Source organism: Schistocerca gregaria, chromosome 2, assembly GCF_023897955.1.
Source record: "Schistocerca gregaria isolate iqSchGreg1 chromosome 2, iqSchGreg1.2, whole genome shotgun sequence".
NCBI classification, from domain to species: Eukaryota; Metazoa; Arthropoda; class Insecta; order Orthoptera; family Acrididae; genus Schistocerca; species Schistocerca gregaria.
In genome coordinates, this window is record NC_064921.1 from 638,835,220 (window position 1) to 638,858,789 (window position 23,570).

General features: G+C 41.8%; 1 protein-coding gene across 1 annotated transcript in view; it reads right to left on the minus strand.

Annotated features, from left to right (window-relative positions):
• LOC126334681 (esterase E4-like) overlaps window positions 1-23,570 on the minus strand; it is a 178,367-nt gene that overhangs the window by 77,508 nt on the left and 77,289 nt on the right. Inside the window, exon 6 of the mRNA XM_049997157.1 lies at window positions 11,548-11,724. Coding sequence (XP_049853114.1) covers window positions 11,548-11,724 — 177 coding nt within the window. The remainder of the gene's footprint in view (window positions 1-11,547; window positions 11,725-23,570) is intronic.

The window sequence follows — 23,570 nt, forward strand, 5'->3', positions numbered from 1 at the left end:
TTCGAAAATGGTATAAAGAAGACAAACAACAAGTGCAGGTGTTGTGCCAGAACTGGAGCTAATCAGCTAATAAACAACTAATAATTACCAGAATGAGATTTTCACTCTGCAGCGGAGTGTGCGCTGATATGAAACTTCTTGGCAGGTTAAAACTGTGTGCCCGACCGAGACTCGAATTCGGGACCTAGGCAAGGGTCCCGAGCTCGACTCTCGGTCGGGCACACAGTTTTAACCTGCCAAGAAGTTTCAACTAATAATTAGCTCCAGTTCTGGCATGATGTCCGCCCTTGTTGTTCAGATTCTATCATTTTTGCACAGACACTGTGAAGGACACACCACAGAAATATGGTGCACGTACCTTATTGCCGAGACTTGCAAATAATTCGTAATTATGAACTTCTGAAGAAGGTCACTAAGTGTCTGAAACCAGTTAAGAAAATAAAATTTCTTTTATGCAGTTGCTTATTATTTCGATGTATACAACAACAGTTGCTGAAGATGGGGAAAATACTAATTCCATCATTTAATTACAATTATAATAAGTGTAAAATGGTTAACAGATTACGTAATTACGTTGATAAAAATTTGGCGTGCGCTAGCACGGGACATAAATAGGTAACAATCTTTTCTTTCTTAACTTGTGGTGTTTAATTGTAGTGACATACACTTGCAAGTTTTACTTTGGAAATATTATTTGGATAAAATACAGCATATATGAATAAAATTGGATTAAAAGCTTCAGTGGAACCTTGAACGATGAAAATGGATACTGTAGATATTGCTACAAATAACAGACAGGAGAATGCCTAATGTGAAACAATTTTGGAATTTTATACTTCCTAAAACGCAGAATAATTACATCTTTGTAACACGTTATGCAGTTGGACTAGCTTAACAATGCGGAGCACTTATCTCGATCTAGGTGGAAAAGAGAGAATGTGAGTTTTTGCAATTATACCCCTCAGGTTTACTCTTCATCGATGGAAATGTCAACTGTCACTGGAAATAAAGGCACGTTTGGCTTAGTTATTGAGCGCAAATTTTTATTTTCTCACTACTGTAGCTATGAAATAAACTCACTATCTGACGTATAGAGTCGTTGCACCTAGTGAATAGCACACAGCATCATCAAACACTGTTTTTGTGATCTTTGTTTTCCCCATGACAATAGCAGTTTTTACTAGCAGTGTTCCACAGTAACTGAATGGTCAGCATGTCTTTCCAGAGGACCTGACTTCAGTTCCCAGTACAGTGAAGGGTTTGTCTTTGGTGGGAGGAATGGAATGGTGTGCACCCTGTTTCGTCGTGCCATTGAGGATCTACATAACTGGTAAGTAGTGGATCTAAAGTCCAGGAAGCTGACAACGATCAGCAGAGTAATGTGCTCATATATAGCATTCCATATGGCATCTGACAGATTCCAGAGAATGATACGGCACCCAGTCCTTACTGAATGGTCCGTCAGGGCCGGAACACGAAGCTAATATGCCTCAGTGCACCCTATGATCAGCAATCTGAGAATAACTTAAAAAAACTATGTGCTTTTATTTGAATGGTTTCTATTTCCGTGTTGTTTGATATTTATTATTTTGTTCCACAGACTTCTTAATATGTCCCTTGTTTCTTGCAGTCATAAGTGTCTTCCGCAAAGAAGGTTGTTGAAAATAGACTGAATATATTTGCTACCGCGTGACAGCAATTCCACGAAACTCGGAGTACCTGTTCTATGCTCCCGAACGCCTTCTGTTACTGTGCGTAATTACACTGGCCGCATGTATGCCCTATTACAGAACATAGGAGTGCAATTTCGATTACGTTGTGCATTTGGTACGACAAAGAATATTGTTCGAAGGTAATGTACCTCTCTCTAAATACTCTAAATAAGAACACTGGTGACATAGTAGTCGTAATATAATTTGTTTCTGTCAAGAAATTCATGCGGCATAATTATTTTAAAAATGATAAACGTTTTGACCGGTACATTATACAGTTCTTTGTACGTGGGCGGCACTAGCGGTCTGTGTGTAGGCCTTCTGCAGGACCTGGTATGCAATTTCAGTACAGCATCATATTTACTGCACGACTTATGTGTCCATAGTTCAGTAAAGAGGACATTAGGCTTAGCGAATTGCAAGCATATGCTCTCTAATTCACCCACTGTCAACAATGTTTTGCATAGAGTGTACCTGCAGTCCCCCTGCTTGCGTTATTCTGTCTCCTCTTGTACTCCACAAGCCACATGGCTGTGTCTGTTGGCTGGTGGGTGTACCCTTATTACCACTACCCTCTCAATGTTCTAATAACAAATGGCACGCGAGGTAAACAACTGTCATAAAGTGTGTCTGACCATGATGGCCACTACATGTGATATATGTGGCGCACAGTAATATGTTTGCTTGGCTCTACTCGTAACGTATGTTCCTCGCAGTTTTAACAGTAAGTTTAGACCTAGTGAATAGCACTTCTCTCCTAACGACGACCGCTTGAGTCAGATGATCGTATGTGTGATGCTCTGGAATTGTCACCGTGAATTGGAACCGCGACTAAACGTGCGGGTCTTCAATCTGCGGTTTCTCAATCTTATGTAGCTCCTCTACTAATTATGTCTAATAGTGGCATTCTCAGAGGGTGGGGAAGCCAACAGGTTCTCTTCCCCTTGGGTGGGAAACTGTCCCTAGAAGGCGAAAGAATCAGCAATAATAAACGGCATGAGGGTGCAGAAAGCAATGGAAACCCCTTGCATCAAAGATACATGATTTTTATCCACAGAAAATGTGGCCTGTAATAGTAAAAATGTCTTGATGTTTCCATTGGCAAAAGATTCTTGATTAGTCACCCATTCGGATGTCCGGGACGGGACTGCCAAAGGGAGGTGACCATGAGGAGAAGATGGAATAATCAACGCCAGAATGACATTCTACGAGTCAGAGCATGGAACGTCAGAAACTTGAACGTAGCAAAAATCTAGAAAATCTGAAATTATAAGTGTAAGGCCTCAGCCTAGATATAGTTTGATCAGTGAAGTGAAATGCAAACAAAAAAAGGATTTCGTGTCAGCCGAATATAGGATAATATCAACGGCAGCAGAAAATGGCATAACAGGAGTCGGAATTGTTATGAATAGGGAGCTAGGCCAGAAGGTGAGCTATTGTGAAAACTTCAGTGATAGTGTTGTCCTCATCAGATTCAACAGCAAATCAACGCCGATTACGATATTTGAGATATACACGCCAAATCGCAAGCAGAAGATGAAGATAGAGAGAAAATAACAGAGGATACTGAACGGATAATTCAGTTTGTAAAGGGAGATAAAAATCTAATAATTATGGGCGATTGTAATGCAGTTGCAGGGGAAGAAATAGAAGATAGCGTTACGGGAGAATATGGGGTTTGTAGTAGGAATGATAGAGGATAAAGAGTAATTGAGTTCTGCAATACATTTCAGGTGATAATAGCGAATACTCTGTTCAAGAATCACAGGAGCTGGAGATATACTTGGAAAAGACCCTTTCAGATGTGAAGATTCCAGCTGAATTACATCATGGTTGGACAGAGATTCCGAAATTAGGTATTTGATTTCAAGGCATCCTTGTGAGCTGATATAGACTTAGACCACAATTCAGTAATGATGAAAAATTGATCGAAGTTCAACGAAAATCGAATGGAAGAATCGGTATGGAACGAAGTGGGTTACTGAAGTACGGAGGAATGTTAAGACGCATCTAGTATTAGCCAAAATTTGAAAGAGCTCTGGGTGACTTGAGTCAAACAAATGATAACGCATAGATAATATTCCATAGGAGTTTTTAAAATTATTGATGGAAGCGGCAACCAAACGACTATTCAGTTTGCTATGTAGAATCAATGAAACTGGCGACGTACCATCAGACTTTCGGAAAAAATATCATCCACACAAATCCGAATATAGGAAGAGAAGATAAGTGCGAGAATTATCGCACATTCAGCTTAACAGCTCATGCATCCAAACTGCTGACAAGAATGATACGCAGAACAATGAAAAAGAAAATTGAGAATCTGTTAGATAACAATCAGTTGGCTTTTGGAAAGGTAAAGGCACTAGAGAGGTAGTTTTGACATTGCCTTTGATAATGAAAGCAAGACTGAAGAAAAATCAGGAGATGCTCATAGGATATATGGATTTAGGAAAAGAGTTCGACAATGTAAAATGGATAAAGATGTTCGGAATTTTGAGAAATATGGAAGTAGGCTATAGGGAAAGACGGGTGATGTATTGTGAGCACAAGAACCAAGAGGGAACAATAAGACTGGAAGACCGAGAACAAAGTGCCTAGATTAGAGTGTGTAAGATAGGAATGCAATCTTTCGCTCCCTGCTGTAGTCTATACATGGAAGAAGCAATGAAAATAAAAGAAAGGTACAAGAGTGGGAGTAAAAATTCAGGGTGAAAGGATATCATTAAGATACGTTGATGACAGTTATCCTCAGTGAATAAAGAAGTGTTACATGACCTTTTGAATGGAATGAACAGTCTAATGAGTACAGAATATGGACTGAGAGTAAACCGAAAAAGACTAAAGTAATGAGAAGCAGTAGAAATGAGAATAGTGAGAAACTTCACACCAAAATTAGTTGTCACGAAATTAAGGAATTCAGCTACCTTGGAAAGAAGTAACCTATGACGGATGGAGTAAGGAGGAAAGGAGAACATAAAAAGCATATTGGCACAGAAACAGGCAGCATTTCTGGCCAAGAGAAATCTACCGATATCAAATATAGGCCTCAATTTGAGGAAGGAATTTCTGAGAATATACGTTTGGAGCATAGAATTGTATGGCCGTGAAACATGGACAGTGGGAAAGCAAGAACAGAAGAGAATCAAAGCGTTTGAGATGTGTAGCTACAGAAGAATGTTGAAAATAAGGTATACTGATAGGATAAGGAGTGATGAGGTTCTCCATAGAATCGGCGAAGAAAGGCATACTTGAAAAGCACTGACAAGAAGGGACATGGTGGTTTGAACATGTGTTAAGACATCAGGGAATAACCTCAATGGTACTAGAGGCAGCTGAAGAGAGTAAAAACTGGCAAGGAAAACGGAGACTGGAAAACATCCAGCATATAATTGACGATGTAGGGTGCAACTACTACTCTGAGATGAAGTTAGCGTAGGAGAGGAGTTCGTGGCGTGCACTTTGTAAGCTATCTTCTTAATTTCTGATTTTTCCAATGAGTTTGCAGAGCATTTGGCTTTTCTGTAAATAGTTTTATGTGCTCGTTCCATATTAAATCGCCCAGGACGCTTTCTCCTAAATACTGTACGACTTCTACTCATTTCAGTGATTAATCGCCAATTGTACAAACTAGCAATAGCTGATTTTTCCAGCCTTAATGTGCAATACGCAACATTTGCATTTATTGTGTGTTAGTTCACCATTCTTGCACCGAACGTTTATCATCTGCGTATCTTCCTTCATTTCACAACAATTTTCCAGTGTTGCAAATCCCCTGTAAGAGGTGTATCACAATTAATAACGAATACTGACATGCGTGAAAGTGTAAGATAATGGATGAAAACGATTATCACTAAACATGAGACCGCAATCAAGTCGCGTCCTTGGTCTTCGTAGAGCACTTTGCAACTGCTGTAAGATTTCTGGAAATTGACGGGTAGCGGGTGAGTACAGACCCGCGGCGAAAGCCATCTGGCTGTAAAGCAGAGCTTCCCATTGGGAGTAACGCGAATAACGCTCAGCGACTTCGGTTGTCAGGTGGTGCTGTTCACAGCCTTTCCTCACAGTTGGTTGGTCCTACGCCTATTCTGTCGAGCACCTACGATCGTTAATGGCTTTTTTTACGACCGTCAGCCCTCACGGCACCTACTGAGCGACGCGGCGCCATTGTTAGGCGTTAGACTCGCGTTTAGGACTTGAGATTTCCTTCCGACCATACTTCCATTTATGTTTATAGCATTTCGTCTTCTCTTTCCTTATTGGAATCCGGTGGGGTTGTTGCATTATTGGAAATTCTTCCACCATCTACACAGCTTCGAATCTCTGACACTGAGACAGTTGGATTCAGTTTTTCAAGTACTCTACACTCCATATCAGATGACAAATATTACCTGTCACCATTTATTATTTTTTAGCTGTTCAGTGCGCATTACTCTGGCAGGACGATTTACAAGGGCAAATATTCTAATATATAAAGGTAGCACCGCTATCGCAATTTCTAATCTTAGTTACTGCATACTGAACTGTTAATAAAATTTATTAAATTTTACCATTTCTTTGTGTAGACGGTAAAATTTTAAAACTGCAGAAACTTGTCCCCTGATACCCTCGAACTTTGGCTACGTTAAAATACGGAATGTTTGACGCAAAAGGTATTCAGTTTTTCTAAAGAAGATAGTATTATTCAAATCTAGAGTAAAGCCATTGAGCTTATATCTGGAAACAAAAACTTGTTGAAACACCTCCAGTTTTCTTCCTGTATGGAAATCTGGTTCTTGATGTGATTACTACACATTTTGCTCCTCCTTCAGGTCTTCAGCCCGCCCACTCAAACGCTAAACAAATAGTGTCAACATACCTGAAGGAAGACAGAAGCTGTCTTTATCACTAAGTATGTTTTATTCTTACAAAAACAAAAGGATGAACAGTAACCAGATACTGTTAAAAACGTACTTTTAGAGAGCCGTTAACGGTTTCCAACATGAAGAGTTGTCTGACGTTGATTGTTGGTGGGAAACTGTTAACGGCCCTCTAAAAATATATTATCAACAGTATCTGCTTACTGTTCATCCATTTGTTTTTGTAAGAATAAAACGACATAAATGGTAGTCGCGTGAGAGTCCGGAAAAGGAAGTGAACAGAAACTAAAAAAAAGAGGATGAATCTCTTGCCAATTTGTTCTTGTATAGGAATATAGTTCTTGTGTTATTACTAAACACTTTGCTCATCCATCACGTCTACAGCCCTTCCACCCGAACACTACAGAAGGAGGGAAGTATCCAAATGAAGTGGAATGGAAGTATCCTGAATCGATAGATGTGATGGACATGTACAGAAAAACAAATTATTACAGTTTCAATAATATTGCACGATTTATTCATGAGAAAGAGCTTCATAAATTGAGGAAGTCAATGAAGCGTTGGTCCACCTCTGCCCCTACGCAGCAGTTATTCGGCTTGGCATTGATTGATATAGTTGTTGGGTGTCCACCTGAGGTATCTCCTACAACTCCTACCAAATTCCGTCCAATTGGTGCGTTATAAGGTCAAAATTCCGAGCTGGTTGGAGGGCCCTGCCTATAATGCTACAAACGTTCTCAATCGACGGCAGATCCGACGACCTCAGTGGCCAAGAGAGGGTTTGTCAAACGACAAAAGAAGCAGTAGAATGTCTCGCAGAGAGTGGGCGGTCTTTATGTAAGCCCAGGATGTGTCATGAAGGGTAACAAAACTGGGCACATAATATCGCCGAAATACCTGTGTGATGTTAAGAGTGCCACTGGTGACAGCCAAAAGGGTCGTGATATGAAAAGAAATGGCACCACATACCATCAAACGTGGTTGTTGGGCCGTATGGCGGGTGACAGTTTGTTATCCCACGGCTGTCCGTGGTGGTTCCAGACGCTTCTTAGCTGGTCATCGGGGCTCCAGTGACTGGGATTCCAGGCCAAAAGCGTGTCTGGAGACTCCCCAGATACCGGGATACCAAACTTACTGTCGTCCGCCATACGGTCCGACAACCATTTCATACCAGGACCCCATTGGTTGTCATCCGCGGCACTCTTGCAACGTAGTGGTATGTCAATGATATTCTACGCCCCATTTTGTTTCCCTTCATGGCAAGTCATGCTGGGCGTACTGTGTGCAGATCCTACTTCTGTTTTACTCGATGACTTCCCGTCAATTATTACGTACTGTGACCTTACTGACAAGAAATCGCCAAGCTAGTCACACAACTGATACTTTACTCCATAAGCACTCAATTTAATTAGAAGTTGCTTGTGAGGAACGGTGTGAAAGCCTTTCAGGAAATCTAAAAATATTGAATAAATTTGACGTACCCTGTCAATATCACTCATTACTTTATGGGAATAATGAACTAGTTGTGTTTCCGGAGAACGATATTTTATTAATCTATGTTGGCTAGTTATCAATAAATCGTTTTGTTCGAGGTGATTCATAATGTTCGAGCAGAATATATGTTCCAAAATCCTACTGCAAATCGACGTTAATAATATGAATCTGTAATTTAGCTTATTACTCAACTCAGATCATGCAGTTGCTGAACAGCTGATTTCCTTTCTAGGGTGTTTTTGTGGCTTGTGCAACTTTCCAGTTTCTAGGTACGAATCTTCCTATGAGCGAGCGGTTGTATATGATTACTAAGGATGGAGCTATTGTATCAGCATGCCCTGTAACGAACATTTGTGGTATACAATCTGGACCGGAAGCCTTCCTTTTCTTAAGTGTTTTAAGCTGCTTGGCTGTACCAAGGATATCTATTTCTAAGTTACTCATGTTGGCAATTCTTATTGGTTCGAATTTTGGAATATTTTCTTCGTATTCTTTTGTGAAGGAATTTCGGAAAACCGTGTTTAGTAACTCTGCTTTAGTATCGCTGTCATCAGTAACATCACCATCGTTATCACGCAGTGAAGGTATTGATTCCGTCTTGCCACTGGTGTACTTTACATACGACCTTTCGGTTTTCTGCCAGGTTTCGAGACAGAGTTTCGTCGTGGAAACTATTAAAAGCATCTCGCATTGAAGTTAGCGCTAAATTTCGAGCTGCTTTAAAACTTCATTAATCTTGGGAAATTTGCGTTCTTTTAAATTTGGAATGTCTTTTCGTTGCTTCTCCAATAGTGTTCTGACCTCTTTTGTGTAGCATGGGAGATCAGTATCATCTCTTATTAATTTATTTGCTGTAAATATCTCAACTGCTATCAATACTGTTTCGTTGAATTTAAATTATATTTGGTCACGCTTACGTAGTCAGATTGGAAGGTGCGGAGACTGTCTCTTAGGAAGGTATAAAGTGAACTTTTTATCTGATTTTTAAACAGATGTATTTTGCTTTTATTTTTGATAGGTTTGGATGTTACAGTGTTCAGCCTACCTACAACCAGCTTGTGATCACTAATTCCTGTACCTGTCATGATGATCCCTATTTCGTCAGCATTAGTTGCTAACAGGTCAACTATGTTTTCGCAACCATTTATACTACGAGTGGCCACTGATCTGGTTGTTGAAAATAATTTTCTGAAAAGGCATTCAGTACGGTATTGAACGACTTTTTATGCCTACTGCCGACTTTAAACACATATTTTCGCCAACATATCGAGGATAGATTGAAGTCACCACCAACCGTAATTGCATGATTGGAATAAGTATTTGAAATGACTCATGTTGTATTTAAACTGTTCAGCAACTGTATGCTCTGAGTCGAAGGGTCGGGAAAAGTAATCCGTTACTAATTTATTCCGGTTGTCAAATATAACCTGTACTCGTGCTAACTCACAGGAAATATGTACTTCAATTTCAGTACAATGTAAACTACTTATGGCAGCAATAAGCACTCCACCACGAACTGTATTTTATGCACCCTTTCCGAACACGGTAAGAAGCTTGGTAAAAATTTCGGATGAACTTCTTTCCGGCTTTAGCCAGCTTTCCGTACCTATAACGATTTGAGATTCAGTGCTTTCTATTAGCGTTTGGAGCTCTGGCTCTTTCCCATCACTGTTATGACGGTTTAGAATTATAATATTGATTATTACCATGAGTACCCTCTTCTTATGTTACAAAATGATATGTTTAGTTACTATTTATTGCAATGACTCATGGTACATAAATGTTTGATGATGTTAAATGGTACTGTGGAATAAATAATACATGCAAATAAACAATATGTTTTGTTGCGGAATAGTTAGGCTATCGGTCTACAATGATTAAGAAAGCTTCAGATGATTTTAAAAAGTATCACGTAACGGTGTTTCCCCTATGAAGAGTATTATATACACTCCTTGAAATGGAAAAAAGAACACATTGACACCGGTGTGTCAGATCCACCATACTTGCTCCGGACACTGCGAGAGGGCTGTACAAGCAATGATCACACGCACGGCACAGCGGACACACCAGGAACCGCGGTGTTGGCCGTCGAATGGCGCTAGCTGCGCAGCATTTGTGCACCGCCGCCGTCAGTGTCAGCCAGTTTGCCGTGGCATACGGAGCTCCATCGCAGTCTTTAACACTGGTAGCATGCCGCGACAGCGTGGATGTGAACTGTATGTGCAGTTGACGGACTTTGAGCGAGGGCGTATAGTGGGCATGCGGGAGGCCGGGTGGACGTACCGCCGAATTGCTCAACACGTGGGGCGTGAGGTCTCCACAGTACATCGATGTTGTCGCCAGTGGTCGGCGGAAGGTGCACGTGCCCGTCGACCTGGGACCGGACCGCAGCGACACACGGATGCACGCCAAGACCGTAGGATCCTACGCACTGCCGTAGGGGACCGCACCGCCACTTCCCAGCAAATTAGGGACTCTGTTGCTCCTGGGGTATCGGCGAGGACCATTCGCAACCGTCTCCATGAAGCTGGGCTACGGTCCCGCACACCGTTAGGCCGTCTTCCGCTCACGCCCCAACATCGTGCAGCCCGCCTCCAGTGGTGTCGCGACAGGCGTGAATGGAGGGACGAATGGAGACGTGTCGTCTTCAGCGATGAGAGTCGCTTCTGCCTTGGTGCCAATGATGGTCGTATGCGTGTTTGGCACCGTGCAGGTGAGCGCCACAATCAGGACTGCATACGACCGAGGCACACAGGGCCAACACCCGGCATCATGGTGTGGGGAGCGATTTCCTACACTGGCCGTACACCTCTGGTGATCGTCGAGGGGACACTGAATAGTGCACGGTACATCCAAACCGTCATCGAACCCATCGTTCTACCATTCCTAGACCGGCAAGGGAACTTGCTGTTCCAATAGGACAATGCACGTCCGCATGTATCCCGTGCCACCCAACGTGCTCTAGAAGGTGTAAGTCAACTACCCTGGCCAGCAAGATCTCCGGATCTGTCCCCCATTGAGCATGTTTGGGACTGGATGAAGCGTCGTCTCACGCGGTCTGCACGTCCAGCACGAACGCTGGTCCAACTGAGGCGCCAGGTGGAAATGGCATGGCAAGCCGTTCCACAGGACTACATCCAGCATCTCTACGATCGTCTCCATGGGAGAATAGCAGCCTGCATTGCTGCGAAAGGTGGATATACACTGTACTAGTGCCGACATTGTGCATGCTCTGTTGCCTGTGTCTATGTGCCTGTGGTTCTGTCAGTGTGATCATGTGATGTATTTGGCCCCAGGAATGTGTCAATAAAGTTTCCCCTTCCTGGGACAATGAATTCACGGTGTTCTTATTTCAATTTCCAGGAGTGTATTATAAGCAACAGACGGTTACGCCTCTGTAGCCGAGATCTAGCAGAGCAGAGCCTGAATGAGGAATCGTAGAACAATTTTCCATGTCTCATGCTTAACGTGGATCGTTTTACCTCCGGAAAGCGGAGAGAGCATGTGGAAGCCGACCGAGGCGGCTCCTGCGCCGACACCGAGCAGCGTGACTCTGTCGGGGTCTCCGCCGAAGGCCGCTATGTTGTCCCGCACCCAGCGCAGAGCCGCCACCTGGTCCTTTAGGCCGTAATTCCCAGACTCGTGAGTGCCCAGGAAACCTGTTGACCAATAAGAGAATCACGTGAAACAAGACACAAAAAGCCTTCACTTTCTGTAAAAGGTTCACGGTCGTAACTACAGGCGTCGCTGTGTTTGTTGTTGTGGCTTTTTAATTTATGCGCTGGTTAACAAGAAAAGAGCAGGTGCCGAGGGTGGAGCTCACTGCCACAGAAACGGCACACATACTCCGTGCGGTTTCACCACGAACGGTGGAATAGATTTGAGATTTCACGACAAATGGTCCTCGTTACATTTGCTGCTAGTCAGTATTTATTACATGTTACAGTTCACTTCAAAAAGATACGTAACTAATACAAATGTCTGTACCTGCTGGGTACATCCATGATCCATAAATGCCACGTTTTAGAATATTTGATAATAATTACAGTAGAATTTTAACTATCGGATGAATAACATGGATACTGCAGCAGATTTTTTTAACTATCGGATGTATAACGGGGATATTTTAGACATGGCAAGCCTCCATTCTCTCAAGAAATTGTCTTAACATTTATTTATTACACTTCATGTCCTGTGTAATCCTTGGAAATACAGTTTACTTTCTTCAGAAGGTAGGTTGTTTATTGCAAGTCAAAATTTTATAAATATTGTAGTCTTACTCGCATAGTGCATAACAGGGGTCTTTTAGACACCGCCGCGAACAGTTACTTTCACTATACTTCATTTCTGTTTTACCAGAATTGGGTGTTAAAGTAGCTAGATTATTGATAACAGTGATCAGTTTCGCATAATTATTCTCAAAAGCACTGTGAAAGCTACGTCTCAGAAGCACTGTAAGAGGTATAGCCCAGTACTCAGCTGTAGGTATGTCTATTTCTCAATGTCAAAACACTTGTACATGAACATAACTTTTGTATCATAAACAGAATAAGTATCTAACATACTGTTGTTTCTTACATAGAACACAGCTGTATACCATACTACCTATAAAGACAGAAGAACGTCTGACGTCAGCACATGTGATCAAAATTTTAAGTCAGTCATTACTGAATGGCTTGAAGATGAAACTTCGTTTGATCAAGAAGACAGTAGAAATTTAGATAGGGATGGTCATCAGAATAATGAACCAACATCTAGCGTCCTGTGTGATTCAAGCAGAAAAGAATTAGATGGCAGAGAGTACAAAATTGATTTCCTTATCGGTCATGATGGAACTCAACAGAGTGAATCACTGCTACCAATGAACAGAATACGAATACAGAGTATCATGAAATTCCACCTTATCCAGTAGAGGTAATACAACTAACCAAAAGGAAAATACACTCGAAATAAGGCTCCCATGACCTGGGGACTTTTATAAACATAATTTTCGTCTGAAAGACAATTTGACAATTCTACGTTGTGTGGCCAACAAGAACAAACGTGAGACGGGCCACCCTAGATGAAAGACGTAAGAAGAACATTATTCATCAATGAATGTACTTCAGAAATTGATTGTCTTGGCCAGAAGGCAAGCTCATACACTTGGAAGAGACCATCAAAAAGAGTGTATTTTGTGTTATAGACAAACGTATTGGAGATATTAGCAATAAATGTCTAGCACCTATTTTCACATCCCAATAGCATGGAAGGCATATCTGATGAAAACAGAACTTTTCTCATATGGAGAGGAGAAACAATAGGCCAGTTCTATAAGCCACGACACCTTGTGGAATTAATAGGCAACAGACGAAGATTGCGGTAACTGGAAGGTACCCAAAAGGAGGATAATTTATGTGCCCAAATCTATAAGATAGAAAAGCGGTCAACCATTCCGCAAATGCAAAAAAAGGAACGTAGTGAAATTACTTGTGAAGAGTATTACTTTTAATGAGTAAATATTATGTTGTGGATCAGTAAAACTGACAAGTTAGTTACTCAAGTCCGGAAAATTGTAACACAATTTATAATACTGTATTTCATATTGCACTAAAAGTCACAATAACAAATACTGTATTATTCATTCTATGTCACCAACCCCTTTAAAATCCATACTAATATTACAGATGCGAAAGTAACTCTGTTACACTTTCACAACTAATCGGCTGAGCCAATTTTGATGAAATTTGATATGGAAATAAATTGAACTCTAAGAGCATAGACTATTTCAGAAAATGTGTAGTATAACAATTTTTTTTGATTTGAAGAATATAACGCCAAATAAGCAACGACAAATACTGTTTCAAAAAGGTGTTTACTCTTTGAGTTTTGAACTTTATCATATTTGTGAAAATGTTGTTATTCGTTCGAGTGATCCACGTAACATGATTCAACGTAATCAGTACAATGCTTACACTATTCTCAGCGTATGTAATTCATACTTCCATGCTAATACCAATATTACAGTAACTCTGTTATGTTTTCATGACTCTACCGCTGAACCAGTTCCAATCAATTTGGTACGGAGGTAGCGTGAATCCTGAAGAAGACCATAGGCTACGTTAGAATGTTTTATTGACTTGTTAATAACGCTCTAAAAGACAATAATGATATACGTGAGCGGGATCAAGATGGCACTGGTACTTTTGTCGGTACTTTTGTCGAACACTCTTTGTGTTTATAGATCATTCCGTGACAGTGCGTAACAAATGTTACTGTGCGTGCGGTTAATGATACAGATTTGCTGCACTCCGTGGCATAGTTGGGGAGTTTTTGTGGAAATACAACAATAAAATCCGACGGCAACCCCGAGAACATATATTTAAAACTACTATGATATTCCTCGAAACATAGATCGAAGAGAACTCGAGCTGCGATAGTTACTCGAACGCAACAAACGTCGGAGCAATCACGTTACGCCGGACGTAAAGATGCAGAAGGTCATGCGACCGAAAGAGCTACTGAGACAGCAGAAGAGTCACAAGCCCGTTGCATTTTTATGCTGATTGTAACGCATCTCTTATAGACGCTTGACTCACAACGAAGGCATCATTTAAAGGCTATACGACAAACATAGAGACGTCGTACCACTCCAAGTAGGACGTTGGAGGCTTTCAGTAAAGCTGCATTTCATTGTGATCCATTAATTGACTATGTTAATCATCGATTACTCATCTTAGGGAAAATTTATGAAAAATGTAGGCATTGCCATGCTCTGAAATTGAAGGAAGAAATGGATGCTACGTGTTGCTCTGGTGGCAAGGTCACACTTCCAGTACTAGGTGGCCCGGAAGAACCCCTTTAAACTCTGCTTCTGTACGAATGTAATGAACTGATGCCCTTTTTTTTAAAAAAAAATTGAAAATATAATGCTTGCTTTTATATCACTTCATTTGTTTGGGAGGCAGAAGTCAAAACGCCAGGTTTTTCGACGACATCTACGATACAAGGTCAAGTTTTCCACAGACTTGGCTCTTTGCTTCCATCAGATACAAAGTCATCACGAACGAATTAGACTGCATGTGTAATAATATCCAATATATATATATATATATATATATATATATATATATATATATATATATATATATATACCACCCTCTCACCATGTGTAATAATATCCAATATATACATATACATGTATATATCTATACCACCATATACCCAGACATTTAAAAATTACTAGCATACTTCGCCACCAACACTCATCGTAAATAAATTACTGATATGCGATTTCAGCCGTTGGTAACAGCTAGTTTATAATCTTCGTTAATTCAAACATTTAGTACTTGTTTCAAGGTAGGGGTATTAAAGACCCCCCGCCATGCATCTATGCTAGTTCAGCCAACCATGGATCCAAGAGTTAATGAAAATTCGTAAAATGTTTCTAATGAAAATTTTTTCTCTCGTGACACCTACTCCATTTTAGTAACAAAAGCATGTAAACGTAGGTAATAAAAATATTTAAAAATTGAAATATTTGGACAGTTATCGTATACACATCACACTCTTGTGGAATCAGGTATTTTCGGGATTCTGATAAAAGATTTTGATGGTTTGAGCGAAAGAAACTGAAATTGGGAATTACTCCACGTAGTTCGACTGTCCTTCAGTCTCCTAAAAGACTATCCAGCTGTGTCTGAGGAGCTGAAAAGTGATAATGATTTAACGAATTATTTAGATAATTGCAATTAATTTTATTTTTAATTTTTTTTAGTAACTCGTAGAACATTGCCATGATTATTTGTGATACGTTTTAAGGCCGAATCGACTTCTTTCCTCAGACAAAGTTTGTCCTGCATTTAAAATATCCTTTTTGAATGCACACAAATAGGTATAATCTTTTAGGGCCAATGAGTATAGATGTGGATAAACAAGCTGTCTTTCCATCGGCTACGACAGAGGATCCACATCGTCGGGAAGTAACATGTAAGAATTGTGCTTGTCAGTTTGACTGTAGACTGCTAACGAAGGTTCTATCATGCGGACCAGGTCCTATGAGATGGGAGCGGCTCGAGGACTTTTAAGTAACAGAACGCTGTCGTCGACTGGTAGTGCTTATCAGAGACAAGAGTGTCGTCATGACGCCTCAGAGAAATGTGGTAAGGCCGCTCTTGCTCTCCGTACACAGAAAGGTGCAGACTGACAGGGAGAGCTGCAGTCTGCGGCTGTTTGCTGGTGACGCTGTGGTGTATTGGAAGGTGTCGTCATTGAGTGGCTGAAGGAGGATTCAGGATAACTTTGACAGACTTTCTGTTTGGTGTGATGAATGGCAGTTTTCTCTAAATGTAGAAAAATGTAAGTTAATGCGGGTGAGTAGGAGAAAGAACCCTGTAATGTTCGAATGCGGTATCGGAGGTTTACTGCTTGACACTGTCACGTCGATTGAATATCTAGGCGTAACTTTGCAAAGCGATGTGAAATGGAACGAGCACATGAGATTGCTAGCAGGGACGGCAAATGTTTAACTTCGGGTAGTTGGAAGACTTCAAGGAAAGTTTAGCTCCTCTATAAAGAAAACGGCGATAGAACGCTAGTGCGACCTATTCTTAAGTATTGCTTGAGTGTTTGGAATCCCCACCAGGTCAGAGTAAGGGAAGAAATCGAAGCATTTCAGAGGTGCGTTGCTGTATTAGTTTCCGGTATGTTTGGTCAATAAACGAGAATTACTGAGATCGTACGGGGACTCAAATGGAAGTCCCTGGACGGAAGACAAAGTTCTTTTAGAGAAACTCTATTAAGAAAATTTAGAGAACCAGCATATGCAGAATGATCCTACTGCTCCCAGTCGTCTTTCCCTCGCTCTGTTTGCAAATGGAACAGAAAAGGAAATTACTAATAGTGGTAAAAGACACGCTCAGCGATGCACCATGTGGGGGCTTGGAGAGAGTGTGTGGATGCAGTTAGACTTCGAATCGTAAGCTTCTGTTGTTTTTTGCACTTGTTTGTACACTGCCTCAAAAAAAAGTGAAGCACGCAGAAGGAAAAGAGGAAACAAATGAGCTTTACTGGTTGAGAGACTATCTGTTGTTATTCCAGTGATAAGTCTTGTCCAGTTTACAGAGAACCTGGTAATACGAGCCCTCTTATCAGTATGACGTTGCACCTCATCTAGTCTGAATTTATGCATTGATTCGGTTGGTTCAAATGGTTCAAATGGCTCTGAGCACTATGGGACTCAACTGCTGTGGTCATCAGTCCTCTAGAACTTAGAACTACTTAAACCTAACTAACCTGAGGCAGGATTCGAACCTGCGACCGTAGCAGTCGCACGGTTCCGGACTGCGCGCTTAGAACCGCGAGACCACCGCGGCCGGCGATTCGGTTGGAAAGCGTGTCTTACAACAGTTTTATCCTCTCTTAAGGTGAATGGCCCACAACTGTTCTGACTGCTCCTCGATATCCCGGCTATGGGGACTAAAACGAAGTTGGCTTTCTAGTTGGTCCCACGCATGCTGTACTGGGAACAGCGCTTGGAATCTTGCTAACCACTGTATTACCTCAACATCAAGCAGACAGTTCATAGAGACACATGCCAAGTGAGCGTTAGCATTGTCCTGCTGAAATACGGCACCAGGGTCTCTCGCACGAGAGGTAAGTCCTGAGGACGTAGAATGTCCGTGACGTACTTTTGTGCCGTCAGAGGTCTCCCAAGCATCGCTAACCGTGATCTGACGTCACACCCAATGGCTCCCACACCCTGACGCCACGTGTGTGTCTCCAAAACATCGGAAAAATTGTACTTTCCCCCACCTCGCCGCCCTACTCGCCGACAATGATCATCCGAGGTGGTCCAGCACTGCATTTCATCGGCGAACACAACGCAACGTAGTTCATCAGCAGTCCACGTTTCTCGCTCACGGCGCGACTCCAAACGCAGCCGTTTGTGCTGTGCTGTTAGCGGCAGCCTACGCACGGGACAGTAATTCCAGAGCCTTGCTGTTGCTAATCTCTGACCAGTGATGTGGTGTGAGACAGAATGTTTTATGAAGTCGATTACTTGTTCTTGGATGGCAGGCGTCGATCTGAAGCGGTTGCGATATGCTTGGTGCACAATACGAAGGTCCCACCTTTTGGTAATCAGGTGTGGTCGACGGAACCTTGAGTATGTCTGCCTCACGTTCCATATCAGGCCGACATGGGGCCACTGTCACGTCCGATTGTCCTAAAAATCTTGATATTGCCTGACTCGACCAGCCGTCCGCATGGAGACCCTCAGTGAGGCCTCTTTCGAACTGTATCAAGTGCTGCACCGCGCCGCACAAATGCTTTCTGTTGCTCGTTCTACCTATCAGAGAGAACTATAACTCTTATCACTTACAAATCCACTAGTGACGTACACGTGTATGAAGCTATATTAACATCTGCCCATGTCGAAGAAGAAGAAGAAGAACAAGAAGATGATGATGATGATGCAAGGTGCACTTGAAGAGGAGTTTAGTTAGACAGGTTTACTACCATTTTCTTCAGCTAACAATAGCCTAATTTTAGTCACGATTATTGTAATGGAATCATAGGCCTGGAAATATTTCGTGTTGAGTTCTATGAAACAGTTGTTTTTAATGTGAATAAAGTAATGTCTTTCGGCCAATAATAAACAATGTAATAGCAAATCACTCTTCAGCAGCTTTTATAATTCACTCACTCATTCCTATTGCTGTCAGTGGCAACCCTTCCCAGTTTTGAAACTTAGACATGAATGTCAGAGGTTTTTTGGCAACGAAAGAGTTTGCTTTAGCGATTCCGTAAAATATTTGAAATAATGTTATTAAATATTCAATTATGTCTCACTCCACTGGCGACAATTTATATTCATACTTTCCGAAAGTGGAAATTACGGTCGTTCGGTTTTTAAAATCCCGGACTAAAGTATCTAAAATCAAGTTCCAGCGACTCAATTGGTATATATTTGATTTAAATATAAAATTATGATAATTCTTAAATTACCTGGTGTGAACACTAAATCAGCCGGCAATCTAAGGTTTTGAGAACGCAATGAACAAAAGGGACCAAAACTCCATATCGAATGACGAGTGGTGGTACTCGAGCGAGAAACGACTGACCGCTCAAAAAAGAACGAGACCGAGGCGGGAATGAGACCGACCTGAAGCTAACAATTCCTTAGAAGTCGTTGCTTGGTAATTCCGTTCAATTTAGTGAACCGTTCTTTTGGGACCGTTCCTTCTTGAATGACCCATCTATAATGCGGGGATTAGGAGTTGACCCCGAAAGTTAATAAACGCAACGTATTGGCGGCACTGGGCGAGCAGACCCTTTACTGTTTGACTACACCACTGGAAATATACCATTTGAAACACTAACATCTAGGAGTAACCGTTCAGAACCACATAACAATAACTATAGGAAAAACAGATACAGGGTTGAGGATCATTGGTAGAATATGGAGCAAATTTTAATTTATTCACGAAAGGAGTAAGGTATAAAACACTTGCGCCAGCGATTCTTGAGAATTGCTCATCATTCTGGGACGAGGGACAGAACTCCAGCACAGAGCGGCACGTTTCGTCATGGTGTCGTTAAGTCGATGCGTGAGCGTCGCGGAAATACTCAAAAAGCTCCAGTCAGCAAAAGAGATGATGTGCGTAACACAAAGTTTCACTGTTGAAATTATACGAGTATACGTTCCAGAAAAGGTCGGGAAACATCTTACTTTCTCTCTCATTTGTCGCGCGAAATGAACACGACAAGAAACTGAGAGAGTAAATTAGTTTCTTGTAATATGCGTCCACAGCTTTTCTGAATTTTTAAATTACATCTCCTTGCTTTCAGCTGTTAGAACTTTATTTAACGATTGATATTTCGGCATTAAGCCATTTCCAAGCATCTACAAGCAAAATAGAACGTAATAATGGGATTAACAGTAGGTACAATTAATTTTGCAATTTTTTTGGCGTTTATGTACGGTACTTACAAGATTTTGAGGTAGAAGTTTACGTTAGGCAGAGATAACAACGTAAAATGGGTTCAAATGGCTCTGAGCACTATGGGACTTAACATCTGTGGTCATCAGTCCCCTAGAACTTAGAACTACTTAAAACTAACTAACCTACGGGCATCACACACATCCATGCCCGAGACAGGATTCCAACCTGCGACTGTAGCAGTCGCGCGGTTCCGGACTGAGCGCCTTAACCGCGAGACCACCGCGGCCGGCTAACAACGTAAAATGCACATCAAAAATCAACTAGTCAGCGATACTAGTCAGTATCCCATTTTATGTGCTGCGAGTCTGTGTGGTTTGTATACAGAGAGGTCCGGAAATGTAGACACTCTTGGATAATATCTTCGCAACAAAATTACATATCGTTACAATTTTGCGTGGTAGCGTTTCAACAGATTTTGGCTCGCGTTTTTCGACAGATGACAGTGCAGCAATGAATGACGTAAGATTGTCGTTTGAGCAGCGCAAGGGCGTAATGAAGTGGTACCGGAAGTGTGGAAACTTGAGGGAGGTACAACGGCAATGGCGCAATGTGTATGGAATTCAGCCACGTGTAACAATTTATCGGATTCGGGATAAATTTGAAGCCGACTGTACTGTTCAGCATGTGCATAAGGAAAGGTCTGGCCGACCAAAAACATCAAAAAGTCCAGCTTCCAGAGCTAAGTTACCTCAAAAATCTGTGAAGCAGGGTGCACGTGCAAGCGGAAAAGCGTACGACGAATTCTGAAGGTTGCAAAATGGAAAGTGTACGTTCCAAGATAGCTGCACGCTATGAAAGAAGACGACACGGACAGAAAGATGTGGAGTACTGCAAGTGATTTGAAGGTATGCCTCACGAGGATTAATGGTTTGCAGGGATGGTTATCCGGTCTGATGAGGCGAAATTCAAACTAAACGGCACTGTAAACCACCACAACTGTGTACGCAGGGCTCCTGAAAATCCTCACGTTCACTTGGACAAATATGTTAATCTAACTGGTGTTAACGTGTGGCATGTCCTGTCATCGAGCGGTTTGATTGGCCTATTCTTCTTTGAAGATACCGTAAATGGTGAGGTGCATCTTCATATGGTGCAAACGTCGATGTTTCATGCCATCCGAGAGGAGTTTGGGAAGGAAAGATTTTACCTACAACAACATGGTGCTCCACATCACTACCACAGAGATGTCAGGGCCTACGTGGACGAAACTTTACCTGAACGATGGACAGGTCGAAGAGGAGCTGCTGTGAACCCACCACTGCTTCCAGACCTCACAGCTCTTGACTTCTACCTGTGGGGGAACCTTGAAAAATGAAGTTTAACAACAGAAGCCAGCTACAGTGAACGAGCTACGAGAAACCATCGAGGCGTCCTGTGCGGCTACCACACCGGAAACAATGACAGCCGTAGTTCAAAAATGGTTCAAATGGCTCTGAGCACTATGGGACTTAACTTCTGAGGTCATCAGTCCCCTAGACTTAGAACTACTTAAACCTAACTAGCCTAAGGACACCACTCACATCCATGACCGAGACAGGATTCGAACCTGCGACCGTAGTGGTCGCGTGGTTCTAGACTGTAGCGCCTAGAACTGCTCGACCACCCCGGCCGGCACCGCCGTAGTTCTGTCAACAGTTTAGCGGCGTCGACGTTGTTGAGCTGCTAATGAGGGCATTTTGAACACGTAACATAACCTTTCCCCCGTGCAAGAACTGTAACTGTATGTCGTTTTGTTCCATTAATATTGACTGTCAAAGAGTGTTTAAATTCAGACCCCTCTATATATGACACATCTCAAAGTGTGCACTTACAGTACATTAAAGTAAATGTCTAAAACAACAGAGAAAACTTCTATTTCTCTCGCCTGTTTGTTCTCTAAGTATGTATTGTGGTTGTTCTTTGAAGGCGCTATAAATTTGAATTTCATCTAGAGGGTCCATTAATCTGTCTTTCTTTACCCTACACAGTACATATAAAGATTCCTCGATGCTGTTGGTGTGATGATTGTAAAACTAAGGTACGAATCAGGCTCCACACCAACTACAAAGTAGGGACAATCGTCAGAAACACAGACTACAAAATAAAACCATTTACAGAATTAGGGGTTTATCAAATCAAATGTGGTGAATGTGAAAATCTCTGTATGGTGCAAACAGGTAGATGTTTCTCAACCAAATTATGAAGAGACACAAATTAAGCGAAAATGTTGTATTGCCATTTAATGCACGTCAACGAAACTACGATCATAACACCAACAGCATCGAGGAGCCCTTACAGGTACTACATAGGGCACAGAAAGGCGTACTGATGGACGCTCTAGAAGAAACTGAAATTTTTGGCGCCTTTGAAGAACAACCACAATACTCAGTGAACAAAAAAGACTTCAGAAACAAAAATTTTCTCGATTGTTTTAGATGTGTGATGTATACATTCCACTCACAATCGCAGTACATAAATGAAATATTGACTAGATCGCTGGCTAGCTGTTCGTTGATGTACATATTACATTGTTATCCCTGCCTAACGTAAACCTATATGTCAAATTTGTAAGTACGGTAGGTAACTGTCAACAAACTACATAATTGGTTTTACTTACTGTTAATTCCACTATAAATTGTTCTCATTACGTTGTATTATGTTTGTAGATGCTTGGAAATGGCTCAGTACCGAAATTACAATCATAAAATAAAGTTGCAACAGCTGAAAGCAAAATGACGTCATTTTTTTTATCGGCAGTCATTCTTCTCAGACACCACTCGCGTATGGAACAGCAAAAGGGGAAAAATGATAGTGGATTCGGAAGTACCTTCCACCATACACCGTAAAATGGCGGGCGGATTATCAGATGTACGTTGCGCAACAAGATTAAAAGGTCACTATTTTGAAGCTCCGACGTTTTCACCCATTATGACTTAGAAGTTAGAAATTTGGCTCGAAGTTGCCTAAAAACGATGTTACCGTCGGGCTCGACGACGCTTCAGCTATCTGGGTGTCGACACAAGAAAAAAAAATAAAAGAGAGAGAGAGAGAGAGAGAGAGAGAGAGAGAGAGAGAGAGAGAGAGGCAGGCCGGGGCTCAGAAGTTCATGTGAGGTGTAAGGTGGGTTAGTGATGTCACTGCGCATGTCAAGCGCTGGAATGGGAAGATCGGCACGCCTCTCTCTTTCCAACATCTCAAAAAATGGTTCAAATGGCTCTGAGCAAATGGGACTTAACATCTATGGTCATCAGTCCCCTAGAACTTAGAACTACTTAAACCTAACTAACCTAAGGACATCACACAACACCCAGTCATCATGAGGCAGAGAAAATCCCTGACCCCGCCGGTAATCAAACCCGGGAACCCGAGCGCGGGAAGCGAGAACGCTACCGCACGACCACGAGCTGCGGACTCCAACATCTCAACCGCTCCTCTTAACGCCGCTGCTTCGGAGGACAAAACGCCGAAGCCCAGCGTTGAAATCACAGTTTTTTTTAACGGTGGCGAAGGAAAATATTTCGGACACACCGCAGCTCAGGATC